The following is a 19,768-nucleotide window of genomic DNA, read 5'->3' on the forward strand; positions in this document are numbered from 1 at the left end:
TCCGGTTCGGAACCGAGAACCGGCGGTTTGAGAAATCGGAACCGTAACCGAACCGGCCAAGCACGGTTTCGGTTCCGGTTCGGAACCGTGTATCACGATTCCCCAAAACCGTCCCGGACGGTCCGGTTTTCCTGTTCGATTCCCGGTTCTGGTTTTTTTTGGCCACCTCTACCACAATCTACTTAGAGCACCCGCATCGCGGGTACTCGAGTGAGTACTCGAGGAGATGGCCGGCTTCGAGGAGGGCGATGCGGCGTGGAGGTCCTCGAGGAGTACCCGAGTTATCGGGTATCCTCGGGTAGGCGCGTGCTCTGCACGCGCCATAATTAAAAAAAATATTATTTATATCCGATTTTCGAACGTTTCTTCAATTTTTTTTTTCCAACGGCTCTTTCAACGGCATTCTTCCATTTTCCTTTTTATTTTTTTATTTTTTTTATCTTCTTTTCTCTCTATAAATAATACTTCTCCCTACAACTCATTCACCTAGAATTCATTCATCACAACTCACTTGCATTCATCACAACTCATTCCTTCTTCCTCCTACAATTTTTCTTGCAAAATATATTATTCGTTCTTCCAAAAATGTCGTCACCTGAACATGATTCTTCGCCCGATTCCGACGAAGTCGCTGAAAAGTTCATGGAGTTGGTTGAGTTGCAGAAACAAGTGCTTCAATCATACTACCCCCAACCGGCGCCGGAGCCGGCGCGTGCGAAACGTCCCCGATCATACGTCCACCGTGATCGTGAAGAGGCCCATGTACGTCTTATGCAAGACTACTTCGTCGACAATCCAACGTATGGCCCTACTTTTTTCCGGCGTCGATTTCGCATGCAGAATGAGCTCTTCTTGCGCATCGTCGAGGCTGTTCAAGGTGAAGATATTTACTTTCATATGAGCACTGATGCACTCGGTCGAGATTCTCTTTCTCCTTTGCAGAAATGCACGTTGGCTATCCGCCAATTAGCCACCGGGGTTAGTGCGGATGTGTTCGATGAGTATCTCAAAGTGGCGGACTCAACCGGTCGTCTATGCCTAAAGAAGTTCTGCAAGGCGGTCATACGGGCTTTTGGAGCCCATTACCTGCGCCGTCCAACGGCAACAGACGTGCAACGCCTACTCCGAATGCACGAGGCGAGACATGGTTTTCCCGGGATGCTCGGGAGCTTAGACTGCATGCATTGGGCGTGGAAGAACTGCCCAAAGGCGTGGCACGGCGCATACACAGGCGGGGATCAGGGAGAGCCAACCTTGATATTGGAGGCCGTTGCCTCTTTCGATTTGTGGATTTGGCACGCCTTCTTCGGCGTCGCTGGTTCAAACAACGACATCAATGTGCTGAATCAGTCTCCTCTCTTCTCCGACGTCTTAGGAGGAACTGCGGCGCCGGTGGTCTTTCATGCCAACCAGCGCGAATATCGGATGGGCTACTATTTGTGTGACGGCATATATCCGGAGTGGCGTTGCTTCGTCAAGAGTCCATCAATGGCAACCAATCCGAAGGAGGCAAGGTTCAAGAAGATGCAAGAATCGGCACGGAAGGATGTGGAACGCGCCTTCGGAGTCCTTCAAGCTCGGTGGGGAATCATTCGAAGTCCGGCGCGCAATTGGTACGTAGAGCACTTGAAGGACATCATGTTGTGTTGCATCATTCTCCACAACATGATTGTGGAGCACGAAGGTGAAGCGGCTGCCAACTGGAGAGATGATGACGGGGCGTCTAGTAGTGGTTCGACGGAGAGTGCTGGACAAACATCGGTGGCCTTCGAGGAATATGTGCGAAGGGATAGCCTTCTCCGAGATAGACAACTACATGCTCAACTCCGATATGATTTGACTGAGCACCTTTGGGCACGTTTCGGACCTCTAGGGCCAGAGTAGTTAATTTTTAGGAATTGTTTTTATTTTATTAAAGTTTTATGTAATATTTAGGATTTTATAATTAATTCAATTTAAATTTGTAATAAATTGTGTTATTTAAATTTGAGAAATAAAATTTAAATGAAAAACATAAAATCAAAACTAATATTATCAAGTAGGCTATCAAGGAACCCCAATGCAGCACTACCTACTCAATAACACAAACACTATCAAGTAGGCTATCAAGGAGGCTATCAAGGAACCCCCAATGCGGATGCTCTTATAAATTATTCCATTCCAATTCCATATAAATATTCCATTTAGATATTTTTTTTGAATGAGCGTTCATCTTTTACTTATTCTTCTTTTAAAGAATTATCCATAAAAAATAGTCTTCTTTTACCATTTTAGGACGTCTATAAAAATTAGTCTTTTTCTATTTCTGAAAAATTACTATCACATAGTAGACCATTTTGTTCACACACAATATAATTAATTATCATTGTTAATACTATTTTTTAAGTAGAACCATTTCTCCACTCACAATACATTAATCATTTTTATTAAAACTCATATTGTTCACTTTTAAAGCTATTTTTTTGTAAACATAGAGAGTATAAAATTAAAAGTGTTCACTCTCTTGATATATATATATATATATATATATATATATATATATATATATAGGGTCAAGTTAAACAGAGAATTATTATATATTTCATTTTGAACAAGTCTATACATTTTACGAACAGATCAACATAACTAACGAACAGACGTATTTAGTGAAAAAAGAGAAAAGCTCGCCACCAGCAGGATTCGAACCCGGGGCGAATTGCTGTTCATGCGGTACATTGATTTGTTCGTAAAAATTGTAGATCTGTTCGTTTTTATTTCGCGAATTCTCTATTCTCTAAATATTTAGCATTCTCTGTTTAACTTTTCTCTCTCTCTCTCTCTCTATATATATATATATATATATCTATATATATATATATATATATATGGTTGGGATCTATGAATAAGTAACTATATTTCGTTCTGAATAAGTCAATAAATTTACCGAATAAATCACGCGACCGCACGAATAGTTATTTTACTGAATAAACACGTACATTTTTCATTCATACGCTCGCGTGATTTATTCAGTAAATGTATTGAGTTATTCAGCCTTCGTTGTTTCCTTCTACATTTAGCATTCTTTATTGATCCATTCCCTATATATATATATATATATATATATATATATATATATATGTGGTTCTAGAGAGAACTACATTATTTGTGAGAACGGGAGAACCATCAAATTTAATGCATCCACTGTAAAAATTAATGCATTCGCTGTTAAAATTAATGCACTAAAAAAATTTAAAAAAAATGCTCCCTTCAGGATTCGAACCCAGGATCTGCATTCATCCAACAAGATGATGCATCCACCGTAGATCTTGATGATCGAATGGCTGAAAATGGTTCTCCGGTCTTCTTTTATTTATGGTTCTTTCTTGAACCTCTCCCTATATATATAGGGGAGGGCTAAAATAAAAACATTTCTTAAAATATAAAATATAAACAATTTCCAGCCCTTAGTACATCAAGATCTACGGTTGATTCGTAACCTTGTTGGATGAATTCGTGATCTTGGGTTCGAATCCTAAAGGTATCAAAAAATTATTTTTCACAATTCGTAACCATGTTTGATGAATTCGTAACCCTGTTGGATAAAATTCGTACATATTTATATTTTAAGAAGTGTTTTTACCGTAGCCCTATATATATATATATATATATATATATATATATATATATATATATATATATATATAAAAGAGTTTTGACTATTTAACTTATTCGAGCTTGGTGAGAGTAGTTCATAATTCATAAACTTCAATTATTTTAAATGTGTCTATCTATTCTATAAATTAGGGATAAATGATTTCCAGCTTTTACATTAGATAAGATGTGAGGATTTAACAGTTTTAGAAAAAAAAAATCATTTTTGAAGATTTTATTTAAATTTGATTGTTGTTATTATAGTAATTTTTGTTATTAGTATTTCAAAAGGCTCCCTAACTTTGCATTTATTCCAACAAAAATCTCACTGCTCAAATAAATTTGGATGTGAATACTAACTTTTATGAAATCCTACTATTCTATACTAAATATTAACGGATGCAATTGCATGCCGTAAAATGCACCATACCACTAACTAGAAATTAACTTTCAATAAAGTAGAATGTGTTAGTGTTACTTTATTTAGGTGTAACATTTTAGATGATGTTAAAAATTGACAAAGAATTATCTTAAAATATCTTACAAGGCGACATGACATGGCTTAGAAGTTCCATTATCGAAACTCCCCAAATTAAATAAAAATTAGAAAAAGAAAAAGGCAAAAATACAAGGTCGGGGAGCATCAAGGCCGTCCCCATCCAACGAAGGCGGATCCAACGGCTGCGATTGATATTTGGGTGGTGGTCGACGACTCCACCTTTTGCCAAACAAGCTGACAAAAGGAATCGGCAGTCGCGGCACGTACTCGAAAGCGGGAGGGCCCCACGCCACCACCACACCGATGACGTGTCAGCCCCACAACCACCTCTGATTTATTTTCAGGTGGTCCCCCCACGGCGTGAGCCAGCTCATCGCCTCACGGCTTTCTAGATGCTCTGCCACGTGTCTTCCACGTACGCCACGCCGCTCCCTTGTCTTTTGCTTATTGGCTACACATATAATTTGCCTATTTTCTTTTCTTTTATTTAGTTATTTCATTTTTGCAGTTACGAGACTCCTATTTTACGGCTGACCCCTCGCGAAGCCTTAGTTGCATTTATATATTTCATGAAAAAATTGTAGTAGTAATAGAAATAGTAGCATCGGTAAAATTGAATGAATCATGGTGACGTAGGCAAAGGGGGATGAAGCCACGTCATGGTAATAATAGCCGTTGGATGTGGTGCGTGATTTGCGGTGGAGAGAGAGAGGACGTGGCGGAAAGGGAATCGTTGGAGATGGGGATGACGTGTCCCGCATCTTGGGATAGTAATACCAGCGCATGTGATTGTGTCGCCATACATGGTTGACGTGGAATTCAAGGGAAATATGCCCATGATGTGATGCTTACTTACCCCTCTCTCTCTCTCATCCACATTTATCCAAACTCCTTGCTTGCCACTTGAAATTTCCAAGTTAAAAAACTTCCAAATTTTTTATGTGAGTAGTCTTAGATGGTTTGTGTATATATATGTGTACATGGTTCGTGTACAATAGTCTTACATGGTTTGTGTACATTAGTTACTATGGCCCATATTTTTATACAATGGCTTCCAATCTCATTTTTTTTTTATCGGTAAAATTAAAATTTTTATTAAGATAAAAAGCAAGGCACAAGAGATGCCAATCAAAACAAGAAGGAAAGATTGAAACCCTTTGAGCACCACATGGTGAAAGGGATTCTCAACTCCAAAACTTTATAGACCTCATTCCAACTCCAAAGTCTACCATTGATCTGTAAAACAAGTCTCTCAATATCTCAAATCTTTCCTTGAAAACGACTCTCGTTTCTTTTTTCCCATAGTGTCCAAACCGTTCCCACCCCATAACGCATTTAGCAATCTTCTTCATTTCTTCTTTTTGGCAGCAGAGATGAAGGAAGTGTAATGATGGAGAGTACCTCTAGGATTTGCCGTTTTGATGTGTAACCATTGGAAGATTTGGTCCCACACCGCCGCAGCTTTCGGGCAATGAAGAAACAGATGTTCCGTCGTCTCCTCTCCAGCGACGCAGGCGTTGCATCCTCTCTCTTCCCAGCTAATTTGAATTTGTCGTCTTCTTAAGTTGTCACATGTAGCCAAACGATTTCTAAGACATCTCCACGCTGTCACCTTGGCTTTGTGCGATGTTGGAGCCTCCCAAACCATAGCCATCTCAGCCGGATGAGTTTGTTGCGCCTCTCTGGAAGCCGCCACCAAATCATAAGCCGACTTTGTTGAGAATTTACCGCCTGTAGTTGCCCTCCAACTCCATCCATCAGTTAAACCTGTAGAAGGGACAAAAGCAGCAACAAGTCTCAAAAGTTCCTCCACTTGTCCATTCTCTCTTTCCCTCAAATCCCTCCTCCAATTCACCGACCACACCCACTCATCTCCTTCCCAAAACCCACTCTCTCCGACAAGGGCTTTCTTATTCGAGCACAAGTTATACAATCTCGGGAAAGAGAACTTGAGAGGTTTGTTAACAGCCCACACGTCCTCCCAGAACATTGTATTCATCCCATCCCCGAGACTGTGTTGAAGGTGATCAATGAACCATCTATCGTCTCTTCCTCCCCCTTTCTCCACAATTTTGGTCCACCACCCCAACTGCCCACTTCTTCCCACCATCGAGCAATCCCCACTTCGCCCTAGACAAGTTCCCCATAAATCGATTTGATCACTCTCGCCCACAAAGCTCCCCCATCCACCAAAAATCTCCAAAGCCATTTAATTAACAGAACATGATTAAACAATTCCACATCCCGTAACCCAAGACCTCCTGTTTTCTTATTGGAACACAAGGAGCTCCATTTAAACCAGGTGATTCTTCTCGACTGAGAGTCTCCACCCCACAGAAATCTGGAGAACAAGGAATTGAGGTTCTTGAGCACAGTCTTGGGAATGAAAGCGTAGGCCAGTTGATATACCGGAATAGATTGAAGCACCGCTTTGACAAGAGTGATCCTCCCTGCCAACGAGAGAGGTCTTTTTCTCCAGCTTGCAATTTTGTTTGAGACTTTATCCACCAAGAACTTCCACTCGCTAACACCATTGCTTCGGCCTCCAATTTTGGTTCCCAAGTAAAGACACGGGAAGTAACCAATCTCACAATGGAGAAACGAAGCCCATGTCCTCTCGACTGACACATTCACTCCCACCGTCATCAGGCTGCTCTTCGCGAAGTTGACAGCAAGACCCGAGACAAAATGAAAGAGAAGCAACAGACTTTTCAGTGATTCCACATTACGCTCATCAGCCTCTAAAATAAAGATGGTGTCATCCGCGTACTGGAGGTGTGTAATCGGCACTTCATCCTTACCAATCTTAACAGGAAACAATAACTGTCGTTCCACTGCTCTCTCAACAAGCGCATTCAATCCTTCCGCAACAATGAGGAATAAGAAGGGAGACATCGGGTCACCCTGTCTCAAGCCTCTCTCCATTTTGAAATCTCCCGTTGATGACCCGTTAACAAGGACACTTGCCGTGGCTGACTGTAGACACCCTTGAATCCATTTCCTCCAAATCCCATCGAAGTTCATTCTATCCAGCAAAGTATCCAAAAAATCCCATTGAACTGAGTCGAAAGCTTTGGCAAAGTCAATCTTAAAGAATATCCGGCTTCGTCGCTTCTTTTTTGACTCAATAACAACTTCATTCAAAATGACCGCACCATCGAGAATGAACCGCCCTTTAACGAAAGCGCTTTAATTATCAGAGATGATCGACCCCATCACCTTCGTCAGTCTCCCCGCCAAGATCTTTGCAATGATTTTATACAAGCTGGTAATGAGCGAGATTGGACGAAATTCGTTCAACGAATCAGCCCCTTCTTTCTTCGGTATTAAAACGATGAAAGAAGCATTACCTCCTTTAGGAATTTTACCGTTCGCGTGGAAGTCCTTCAAGACCTGGAGGATATCCTCCTTAACCACATGCCAAGCCGATCTCCAGAATGAAAAGTTAAAGCCATCAGGTCCTGGACTCTTATCGCCAGAGCAGCTCCAGACCGCTTCTTTAACTTCTTCGGGTTCGAAACCTCTAATCAGCCAATTTCTCTTCTCATCAGAGATTTTCCTTCTCACAAAGTCAATGGGAATAACAGGCATCTGTCTATCTTTCCGCTTGAAAAAGGTTTCAAAATGATTTCTCACCCTAGCTTTTACCTCTTCCGGTTTGGAGATCCATGAGTTATCAAAGATCAGTCCGCCTATGTCATTCTTCAACCGCCTCCCTTTAATCGCCTTATGGAAGAAGCCAGAATTCACATCTCCCTCCTTAAGCCATTTCAGTTTAGCCTTCTGTTGTAAAGTCATCTGCTTATGCTTCATCTGAAGGGAAATGAGAGCTTGGAGCTCATTTCTCCTGATAACATCCACTTCGCTTAAACAGCTCTGCTCGTCAAGCTCATCTTTCTGTTGTAACTCCTTCTTTAATTCGTGAATTTTAGAATCAATCTCACCAAAGGATGTACGATTCCAAACTTTTAAAGCCTCGCGAAGTTTCTTCAATTTCTCCTTAACCACGAAAAAGCTCCATCCCTGACAGTCAGTCCCCGTCCACACTTTCTTTACAACATCTTCAAACTCCGGGTGATTCGTCCAAGCATTTAGGAACCTAAAAGGTCTTGGTCCCCAATCCTCCGTTCTAGTAGTGAGAACAATTGGGCAGTGATCCGAGATCGAACGCTGAAGACCGCGTGCAGAACTTCCTTCCCAAGTAAGCATCCAAGTTTCGTTAACAAGGAAACGATCGATCTTGCTCTTGCATTTGCCATTGGGCTTGTACCAAGTGTACTTTCGACCTTGTGTATGAATTTCCTTCAGATCGTTCCCCCTAATAAAATCCTCGAAAAACCTCGCATCCGACGCTCGAAACGTCTCCCCGCTGCCCACCCTCTCTTCTCTTCTCCTGACTGCGTTAAAATCTCCCAAAATACACACACTTCGATCCGCATTCTGTTCAACAATAGAACCAATTGCATCCCAGAGAATCCTCTTTTCCTTTGATTCAGTTGGCGCATAAACATTGATAATGCAACACAATAGACCGTCCTCCTTGTACCTACCGTTAACAACCACGGCCCCCGGTAAATCCCAAGAACTAGATGCTTCGAACACCTCCCTATTCCATAAACACACAATTCCCCCAGCTCTCCCCTCAGAGTTCCTGATTGCCTTATCTGTGTTATTAAACCCCCACCAAGAATTACAAAAAACATCACTAAAAGTCTCCATTTTTGTCTCTTGTAAACAACAAATATCAATCTTATGCCCTCTTACAAGTTCCATAACATCTCGCTGTTTCGCAATACTCCCCAAGCCCCTAATGTTGTATGACAGTAAATTCATGGACAATTCATCTGACTCCCAGCATTATTGAAGGAAAGGAAGTTACCTTGCATCTCGATTTGGCGCACAATCTCCTCTTCTTCAGTCTGACTTGAAAGACCTAACTTCTTCCCAAAGTCCCAGATTTTCTGACCTGAAATTTCCCCCTCCTCTGTCAAAAGCAACCCTTTTTGTCTTTCCCCAATGTCTACCTCCTCTGCGGCCTCCTCCTCTCTCCCATTTAGTGGTTCTATTTCAGAGATGAAACACCCCCAATTTTCCTTCTCCCTCGCTCTATTCTTCTTTTTCCCTTTACCTTTTTTTCCTTTTGTGCATCGGTGATCAGCCCTTTTGTTGTTGGAAGGCAGCCTAGCTTCCCCTGCTTGGGAGCCCGAAGAATCATCCTTTTCGGTCCTAGACACTCCCTCAGAATGGTTGTTTTCTTCTACAAAAACATTCACGTCGAGACTCTCACTGTTATCTTCCAGATCATCAATACCCCCTTGTAGAAGAATGGGTTCCTTTTCTCTCTTTTCTCTCACAGCAGGAACCGTGGGCAAGGAAATAGGTACCTCGCAAAGAGTGGCCTGCTCGGCCCTGCAAGAAGACTGGCTTAAAACTGCGGCAGCAATCGCATTCAAAAGCAGTCTCGAGCCTCCCAAAGTTTTCTCCTCATGATTGGTAACCTCGACTGACGTATCTGCAACGGTTTGTTGCGAAGGAATCGGAGAGTTCAATTCTTGGAGAACTGAGACGTCTTGCGAAGGAATCGAAGAGTTCAATTCTTGGAGAACCGAAACGTCTCCATCTTCCACACCGATGCCATCCATCATTCCAATGGTAGCGATAGCCTGATCCATGGATTCCACTCCATCCGACCATCCTGGATCCGATTCCGATTCCGACTCGTCTAAATCCGGTTCTCCGAACAAGGACGAGAGTGGGTTATCCTGAATTTCTTCAATGCGAAGTGTGAAACTAGCTCCATCAATGCAGCACTCCACTACTTGCTCAATGGATTTGAGACCTGTAGAGATTTGGATCAAAGCTTCGTCCAATTTCTCTCTTTCTTTCGTGAGTTCGTGAATTTTCAAAACCCGCCCAAATTTTGCCGTCACCGAATCAAAGAAACGAGAGTTCCATGCATGAAGCGGGATCCCAATCCATTTCGTCCAAATAGATCGCTGCTGGTGAACATCCACGAAGTTCCATTTCCTCTTCCAAAGAAACCAGAAGTCACTCCATTCATCTAACTCCGTGAGAACTTCTTGTGTTGGCCGTTCGCAAATACTTCGGATGAGCACCAAACTTCCCCCCATCGTCGAAACTTTCAGTTTCCCGGCACATTCGCTGTTGATTTCTTCTTTGATTTCATCCCAGGAGAAATCATCTTTGATGAAACCTGTGAATGTTCCTTCAAGCCACTTTGAATCCTCCTCCGAAGTTTTGAATTGTAGCTTTTCTCTTGTGCTGGGTTCTCCTTCAGAGACTCCAGTGAGAACTTCTTTAAAGGAAACTCCCGGCTTCTTCTTTGCAGAATCCAAAAAATGGAAGTAGTCCGGTTTCTTTCCAATATCTCTTTTGGCGTCGAACCCCTTTTTTTCCTCATCCCTCACCACCCTCTCAAACCTTGGTTTAAAAAATCTAATTTTGTAGCTTCCAATCCAAAGTTGGTTCAACTGTTCAAGCAAACCTTCCTTATCCTCGACACCTTCGAATCGGACAAAGCCAAAAGGCTTCCCTTTTTTATCTCTCTTATTGGGACATAAAATGTCAGTCGGAACGCGGACGGCACCAAACTTCCTTCTTAAGAAATCAAAGCTGCAATGTTCGGGGATGTTGTTGAAGAAGAAGGTGACTCTCTGTGATCTCGGAGGAGGTTTAACCTCTCCAGTGGATCGACCAGCACCAGTCCTCCAAGTCTTCGGCTGTCTATGAAAGTTATTGCTCCGTTGATACACCTCATTGCCTTCTGCTCTGGTCCTCTCGTGCCCCCTTCTCCTCACCACCCTCCAAACCTCCTCGTGACTCATGCTCTCCGGTCAATGAAATAGGAAAAACTCTCAACCAAGCAACTTTAAGTTACTCCACAATTAATTCAACTCAACATCCACTGGTCAGTTCAAAACATTCAAGGTAATCCACTATTGCAAATATCCATTCCAGTAAGCATTCATATCCAAGGAAAATAAGTTTGTAGAAGATGAATCCGTAAACTGCCTCTATTGGAAGTGTTGTGAAATCCAAATCCCAAACTCCAAACCATACGCCATTTTCATAGTAGAGAAGAGACTACGATAAGGATGAAGGACGACACAACGACAGAGCTTTCAACCATTACTAGATAGCTTACATTGGCGTCGGAACTTGGGTACAGTGACAGCATAAGACGCCGGCCAGAGCGGGAGGAATCGGCCGAGAGAGACTGCAGGCGTTGAGATAGGTGGCTGGTAGGCGAGATTCAGAGCATAGCGTCGTGACTACCGGCGTTGACCGATCTTGCGCAGAGATGGGATGTCTGCTGGGAGAATTGCACGCTGCGTCGGTGGCTCCGGTGGCTGCGTCTGCAGCTACGACTCTGTCTCCTAAGCGTCGGAGGTCTGCTGGGAGCCGGACAGCTGGGTGGCGGAGTAGCGGCGCCGATCGATCTGCTGGGTGGCGGAGGAGAGGCGCCGGTCTGCTGCTGCCTCAAATCTGCACGACTGCAGATCTGCTGGAAGCCGAAATGGTGGATGGCGGCGGAGCTCTGCTGGGAGAAACCGATCTGGTGGATGGCGGAGGAACGGCGCCGATCTGCTGCGGAGGCGGCCGTTGACGAGGCGGCAAGGGGTGGTCGCGGGGTCACCGGAATAGCTGCGGCTGCTGTGGAGTGGGGGCCTGGGAATAGGTGCGAGTCGGAGTCCGGGCCGTTGGCCTTTGGGCGAGGCGGCGAGAGATGGCTGCTGCTGCTGGGGACTGGGGCGGGCGAACAGCTTGCGGAGTGTGGATGGCGGAGGAACGGCGCCGATCTGCTGCGGAGGCAGCCGTTGACGAGGCGGCAAGGGGTGGTCGCGGGGTCAGATATGAATGGTTTCCATAGTATCAACAATGCTTCCAATCTCATAGCACAAGTAAATATAAATATAGTTGAACAAAAATATACGTATATTAAAATATAATAGTAATACTTATTTTGTTTACGAAAAAGAGTTTCATTGTATGCTGGACAATAAATGCGAGTTTGAATGAATTGTTAAAATTGTTATAAGTGAAATAAAGGTAGAATTTATAAGGATAATGTTATTACAAAAAAGTGGAATAAAAATACATTATTAGGTAAAAAATGAAATAAATATACAATTTATAAATAAATATAAAAGAGAATGTACGATGCGATAGTTCAAAAAGTAAAATGAGACTTATTTCGTAGACAAATAAAATGGGTAAGTGAAACTCTATTTTATGGACGAAGGATATGAAACTGATTGCTTCGGCACCATCACCCAGACCAAGTGCGTCCCGACAGAGGTGCATCGATGCCGCTAGCATGGGGCACACGAGTCACGAAGCGAGGGGAGAGAGAGATTCCCAAATTACTTGTTTGCCTTTTATTTTGAAATAAATAAATAATTATATATATATATATATATATATATATATATATATATATATATATATGTATTTGTGTGTGTGTATGTGATTTCACATGCACACACGCAAATATATAGTATAATTAATTAACTATCTAAAGAGTTCACATGTACATAATGTGTACTACCTAATGATATAGTACTATCGGAATCTAGCCTTATATTTTTTTTTTGATAAGGAAAGTAAATATTATAGAACGAAAAGGCACCAGTAGTACCAAGAAGATTACAACATCATCGGGGATTCATCATTCGACATCCACCTATGAATCCCAACTTCATCATTAACAAAACCAAAAATTCTACCCCAACTCCACACTCTAGCTTTGATTTCTCCAAGCAAGTTTGCACTCTCCCATCTTTTGTTCTCAAATCTACTCTCATTACGCATTTTCCAAATAAGCCAAGTAGTACAACACCATAGAGCCATCAAGAGCTTCTTATTTCTTTTCCGGCCACTCAAACTAGTAAAGAACTGAAAGTGCGAGGGTACGTCATATGGCTGCATAGAATATTTTTTAACATATAAATAAATATCATGATTTTGAAATCATATTTAATAACTAATCGAATAAAAAAATATTTGTATTTATATTCGAATCATAAAATTTAATATGCGAATAGAATATCGATTCGATCCAAAATTATTTGATTTACCTAGGTCATCTCTAGATGGACAAATGATGTATTATTGCTAATAAATATACTTTATATATTTCTTTCTAAAGATTTAAGTCAAATGATGTGTTATGTATTAGCTTGGAACTAGTTGAATATCATATAGCATTTTTTTAGTGTTAAATATCATAGATACTATTAATCCCGCATTTCAAATTTTGAATTAATTCTTTACGTTATTAAATTAGGATTTTTATAGCAATTCCATTGAAAATTAATTAGAAAATAACTAAACATATATATTTAAAATTTATATAGAAACTTCATTGAAATTATTAGTGATAACTTCTCCTAGATTCCCAAATAGAAGTCTATAAATAATCTTTGAGAAGAAAATTCCATTGTTACTGCGTAACAGGCCATTAATTATCAAAATATGTGATAGCTGAGGCCCAATCCATTTTCAATAATGAGGTTGTACAATAATTAATGAGGTTGTGCATGGAGTGGCCCAAAGCAGCCTAGTTTGCAATTCAAGCTCCATTAAATGAGTTTTTAACATTTATAATAGATAAAAGACCGTAGAATAGGAAACATAACAATTTTCTTTTAGAAGAAGTATCATTTAATTTTTCTAGTATTACTTTCTTTACAGGAATAGGTTGATACTTCCTCCGTCCGTGAACGAACTTTTTAGAAGGAAATGACACAGATTTTAAAAAAATGTTGTTGAGTGTATTGAGAGTGAAAGAAAAAATTATTGAGTGTATTGAGAGTAGTGAAAATGTATTATAACTAATATTGAGAGTGATGCAAAGATGAAAAATAAGGGTAAATGAGGTATTTTTTTTTGGTGGAAGTCCCAAAAAGAAAAAATAGAAAGTTTTTTTTATGGACGGGAAGAGTATTAAATACTCTCTCCATCTACGATATGTGTGATGTGGATGGAAAGACACGAGTTTTTAAAAGAATATTGAAAAATATATTGAGAGGTATGTGTAAAGTGGATAAAGGGTCTCACAAAATTGATTTGTTAGGTAAATTAATAAATAGTTTATGAAATGAGTTTTTTTATAAATAGTGTGTGTAAATGAAATAAAGTATAAGAATATGTGTCTTAAAATCAAAAAATCAGATTTATTATGGATAAACGAAAATGACAAAGAAGTCATACTTACAAAGGGATTAATATACAAAAGCAAAACTACTGAAGTTATGTAATAAAAGATCTTTTTTGCTAATGTGACAAACAACACATAAACATAAAACAATAATATATACTTCCCCTGTCCCATTATTGTTGGCCTATTTCTTTTGGGTATGGGTATTTAGGAGAATAAGATTGTAATGTAAAAATATGTAAAGATGTGTGGAGCTACATTGTTTGTAGTGTAAAATCATTACAAAAAATAGAAGCATACCAATATTAATGGGACACCCAAAAAAGGAAAATATGTCAACAATAATGTGACGAATGGAGTATATATATATAAAAAAAGAACAAACAAATTTACCCCTAAAGAGGTCCTAATGATTGAATGGATGAGCTTGCTACTAAATGTGGCATGTCATGACCTAGAAAATTTTCAAAATTTGTAACATGTACTCCCTCCGTCCCGCGAGTCTTGACACGTTTGGGTTCGGCACGGGAATTAAGGAATTTTAGATTAGTGTTTTAAGTGTGTAATTAATAAAGTATAAAATTGATAAAGTATGAGAGAGAATGTAATAAAAGTGATAAAGTAGGAGAGATAATATAATAAATGTGATAAAGTAGGAGAGAGAAGGTAATAATTATTACCAAAAAAGGAAACATGTCAAGATTCGTGGGACGGCCCAAAAAGGAAAACGTGTCAAGATTCGTGGGACAGAGAGAGTAGACAACAATCTGTGGTGGCCATTGTATTTTTTCTTCAACAAAACATTTCTTCCCCATTTTGACTCTTATTGATAGTTCCGTAAACAGATTATGTCATAGTGGTTGCAGATTCAATGAAAACACATCAACTTTTTCAAGTGTTCAGTTTCCTTTTCACTAAAAACCAGTACTTCTTTTGCTCATGCCTCACCCAAATTTAGATTCACCAAACAAATTTGAATTCCAAAACCATTCATTAATTGCATCCTAATCCACAATCAAAATCTTCTTCATATTATACATAACCAATGCAACAACTTTAGCTTTGAGCAAACAAAGAAATGGACCAACAAACTCCACATGAAAAACATGCAATTATTTTCAGACAATTCTTGGTTTCTTGGATAGTTTTGATGACAATGTCAGCTTCCATGATCAATGCAAAATGCTCATTCGAGGCCATTTTCGCCTTCGGGGACTCGAACACCGATACAGGAGGTTTTTTTGCTGCTTTCCCATCTCAGCCATCTCCTAATGGCATGACCTATTTCAGTAGGCCGACTGGCCGACCTTCTGATGGGAGGCTGTACATCGATTTCCTTAGTGAGTTTAATGTGTTTTCAAAGAGAAAATTATTGAAAAAAGTAAATAAAAATTGTGTATCTTTGTCATGATGATTTGGAAATGTGATGCAGCTCAAGCTCTAGGACTGCCATTTTTGAGTCCTTATCTACAGTCTGTTGGATCGGATTTCAGACACGGGGTGAACTTTGCTACGTCTGCTTCAACTGTGCTGCAGCCAAACACTTCCTTATTTGTGAGTGGAGTGAGCCCTTTTTATTTGGCTGTGCAGATCAACCAAATGAAGCACTTTAAGGCAAGAGTTGAAGAGTTTAAGTCCCAAGGTACAACCTTTTTTGCTGTCACAACCTTAAAATCTCAAGAACTAGCAATCTTGGTTTGCATATATATGATGTCTTTTTGAATAGGCCTAACTAATAGTTTATGTCCCAAGGTACAAACTTTTTGTGCTGTCACAACCTTAAAATCTAAGATCTCAGAATCTTGATTTGAATACTTCTGTTTATTGTGATGATGTTATGTCATAGGCCTAATTCAGTAGTTTTTAGTCCCAAGATACAAACTTTTTGTGCTGTCGCATCCTTAACATCTCATAATTCAATCTTGATTTGCATAATTCTGTTTCTTTGATGTTTTTTCATAGGAGCCAAGATACAAAAAAATTTTGTGCTGTCACAACCTTAAAATCTCAGAACTCACAATCTTGATTCACATGAATCTGTTTCTTTGATGCTTTTCTTTAGGCCAAACCAATCTCCCTCAACCAGATATATTTGGGAAAGCCCTCTATGTGATCTACATTGGCCAGAATGACTTCACCGGCTTTGCAGGCTCAGCCGGTGCAGGCGGGGTTAAGCAGGTCGAGCCTCAGATTGTGTCCCACATCACAAGCGCGGTCAAGGTCGCCTACTCCACCAATCAGACAAAGTTGTCTGGTCATTACATAAAAAAGATCAGTACAAAATTCTTGTTCCTACAACTTAGTAAGTTCAATTCAGTCCTGCAGGATCTGTATCGGATGGGAGGGCGTACGTTTATGGTCTTAAATCTTGCTCCGGTAGGCTGCTTCCCCGCCTACTTGGAACACCTCCCTCATGCAGGCTCAGACATTGATCAATCCGGCTGCATGGCTTCGTACAACAATGCTGTCAAAGAGTACAACTCTCTACTTAAAGCAGGTTTGGAGCAAGCCAGGCAAGAGCTTAGTGATGCCAACTTATTGTACGTTGATACCAACTCCGTGCTGCTAGAGCTTTTTACGAACCCCACGTCCCATGGTACGAGTTCTTGAAACCTAAAATCCGGTTACTGGCGTGTTTGGTCCTAATCACAATGTCTGATTTATTCAGGGCTGCAGCAATGGAACCACTGCCTGCTGTGGATATGGTGGTGGCTCCTACAACTTCAACCAGCATATTTTCTGTGGCTACTCGAAGGTGATCGAGGGCCGGAAGGCGACAGCCTCTGCCTGTGGGGATCCTCAGAATTATGTGATCTGGGATGGAGTTCATCTCACTGAGGCTGCTAACAAGATGATGGCTTATGCCATCCTAAGTGGATCATATTTTGAGCCTGCATTTTCTCTTAATAACTACTGTGACATTCAGCCTATTGGTTGATTTGTGAAATTGCATATATTTTGTAACTCAGATTTTAATAAAATCATTTTCTATATGGAGCTCTATGAGATAAAGTGATGCAAAAAGTGACTATATATAGTTTGATTGTCACATGTGGTCAGTTAGAGCTTTAACAGTCTTTCTTGTTTTCTACTGCTATTTATAGGTCTACAAAATGTCACATTTTTTGGCACACAAACATATAAGCTCTATCCTTAAACTTTCTGAACTCACAAAACCACACAACACACACTGAAAGAGTTGAGTGACAGATTCAAGAATGAATCTTGAAATCAGTAGGCAAAAGTTGCTGGTTTTTGCAGCTGGTTGTGGCAATATTCAGCTGCAAGAATCCATGGTGAAAAATGTGGTTTTGAGGCTATCTTCAACTTCGGGGACTCGAACTCCGACACGGGAGGATTTTACGCTGCTTTCCCGGCGGAGAGGCTGCCCTTCGGCATGACTTACTTCCACAAACCGGCCGGCCGAGCAACAGATGGCAGGGTTATTGTTGATTTTTTAGGTACTCATTCAAGATCATTATTTTTTATCAAGATGATTTGCATGATTGAGTTTTATCATACAACCCGTGATACTACTATATTGGTCCATGATTAGGCCCTTTTCTCTGTTACTCAAAGCATATGCTACAAAAAATCTGAGTTAATTGACAAAACATCATAGCTGTCAAGATTGGAGTTTTCTTAGTCATATATCAAGAAAAATCCAAGAATGGTGGATTCACATATTTTCTGCATTGTTCAAATCTAAAAAAATTCATTAGCCCCAACATGTAGTGACTCATGCAGCACAAGAAACAATTTTTTCACTAAAAGTGATGACATGAAACACACAATTTTTTCGTGTCGGTGACGCAGCACAAGCTCTGGGGATACCATTCTTGAGCCCATATCTGCAGTCAATTGGATCAGATTTCAGGCATGGTGCCAATTTTGCAACATTGGCATCGACAGTTCGTTTGCCGCAGACTTCATTGTTTGTCACAGGAGTTAGCCCTTTTTCTCTTGCTATTCAGCTCAATCAAATGAAGCAATTTAAGGCCAAAGTTGATCAACTTCACTCTTCATCAGGTATATATTATAGCATAATTGATTACATAAGTTGATGAACTTAATGTAGTTAGAATCATGTCCTTTTTGTTTGTTTTTTTGTTTTTACAAGCAGCCAAGCTTCCACCACCTACTATTTTTGGAAAATCTCTCTACACATTCTACATTGGCCAGAATGATTTCACTGGAAATTTAGCATACATAGGCATAAATGGGGTTAAGCAGTATCTGCCTCAAGTAGTGTCACAAATTGCTGGCACTATAAAGGTGATGTAGCTAATTCTCTCTCTCTCTCTCTCTCATGAAAAAAGGGCTAATGATACTATACTGTGATAATCTGTTGAAAATTTTCAGGAGATTTATGCATTAGGTGGGAGGGATTTCTTGGTGCTGAACCTTGCACCAATAGGTTGCTACCCTGCATTCTTGGTGGAGCTGCCTCACAACGCCTCGGACATCGACTCGTTCGGATGCCTGATCCCTTACAACAATGCTGTGGTAGACTACAACACTATGTTGGAGGAAGCATTGAAACAGACAAGAAGAGAGATTGGTGATGCAAATGTTGTTTACACAGACATACATTCTGTGATGCTAGAGCTGTTCCACCATCCCACTTCTCATGGTAATGCTTCTCTCACTTGAAGAAAACACCTCATCTCTCTCTCTCTCATGTTGGGACATTGGGCAGGGATGAAGTATGGGACCAAAGCATTGCTGTGGATATGGTGGTGGTGCCTACAACTTTGATCAGAGAGTTTACTGTGGGAACGAGAAGTTAATCAACGGTCGTAGATTGCTTGCCACTGCGTGTAGTGATCCATATAGCTATGTAAGCTGGGATGGGATTCATGCCACAGAAGCAGCAAACAAGATTGTTGCTCATGCTATCATCAATGGCTCTATTTTTAGGCCACCTTTTTCACTTCATAAGTCTTGTGATATTCAAGCAATTGATTAACACCCTTTTCACTTGCATTTGAACATCTTGAACACTTGAATGTGTTATGTGTATAACAATGATTAATGGGATTTGCCAAAGTTCAAATTTTTGAGGGAATCAAACATCATTTTCAACACAAACTAAAGAAAATGTTTTGCAATTTTGGAGAAGAAATCAACATTTGTGTCTAGTTGTACTTTTTTGGTTAGATGATGTGATGTCTCTGGCTGTCCAATGACTCCATCTTCTCCTACTCATTTATAAACATTTGGAAGCTTTGCTTTTAATAGAAATCAAGAAAATATTTTTTTTGTTCAATATACATTTATTCATTTATGATGATTGACTGAGCTGGTATTCTTTATATATATTCACACACATCTGTCAATACTTTTTTTCAAGAGAAAGCAATATCCTAACAACCAATTGGGCTAATGACTTTTTTTTTTTTCTTGAAATTCATAATTATTTTGCCTCACACTATAGACAAATCTTCAGTGGTTGATTT

At 40.3% G+C, this 19,768-nt stretch overlaps 2 protein-coding genes across 2 annotated transcripts; both read left to right on the forward strand.

Moving 5' to 3' along the window:
- Positions 1–15,372: 15,372 nt before the first annotated feature.
- LOC130998935 (GDSL esterase/lipase At4g01130-like) lies at positions 15,373–17,302 on the forward strand. The gene is made up of 5 exons (XM_057924372.1): positions 15,373–15,649; positions 15,742–15,951; positions 16,372–16,529; positions 16,635–16,914; positions 16,988–17,302. The coding sequence occupies exons 1-5, from the start codon at positions 15,388–15,390 to the stop codon at positions 17,245–17,247; spliced, it is 1,170 nt and encodes a 389-aa protein (XP_057780355.1). The 5' UTR covers positions 15,373–15,387; the 3' UTR covers positions 17,248–17,302.
- Positions 17,303–17,440: 138 nt separating this feature from the next.
- LOC130998931 (GDSL esterase/lipase At4g01130-like) lies at positions 17,441–19,367 on the forward strand. The gene is given in 6 exon segments (XM_057924364.1): positions 17,441–17,770; positions 18,126–18,338; positions 18,433–18,584; positions 18,672–18,942; positions 19,009–19,031; positions 19,033–19,367. Coding segments are annotated over 6 exon segments (969 nt in total). The 5' UTR covers positions 17,441–17,706; the 3' UTR covers positions 19,279–19,367.
- The last annotated feature ends 401 nt before the right edge of the window (positions 19,368–19,768 follow it).

The sequence above is a fragment of the Salvia miltiorrhiza genome, chromosome 8 (genome assembly GCF_028751815.1).
Source record: "Salvia miltiorrhiza cultivar Shanhuang (shh) chromosome 8, IMPLAD_Smil_shh, whole genome shotgun sequence".
Classification (NCBI taxonomy): Eukaryota; Viridiplantae; Streptophyta; class Magnoliopsida; order Lamiales; family Lamiaceae; genus Salvia; species Salvia miltiorrhiza.

Bases quoted from the DNA above. Each gene is read 5' to 3' on its own strand.
- LOC130998935 (XM_057924372.1), top strand. From the start codon at position 15,388: ATGGACCAACAAACTCCACATGAAAAACATGCAATTATTTTCAGACAA. The intron at 16,530-16,634 runs GTCGCCTACTCC...TCAGTCCTGCAG, and splicing joins ACATCACAAGCGCGGTCAAG to GATCTGTATCGGATGGGAGG. The intron at 16,915-16,987 runs CTTGAAACCTAA...AGGGCTGCAGCA, and splicing joins CACGTCCCATGGTACGAGTT to ATGGAACCACTGCCTGCTGT.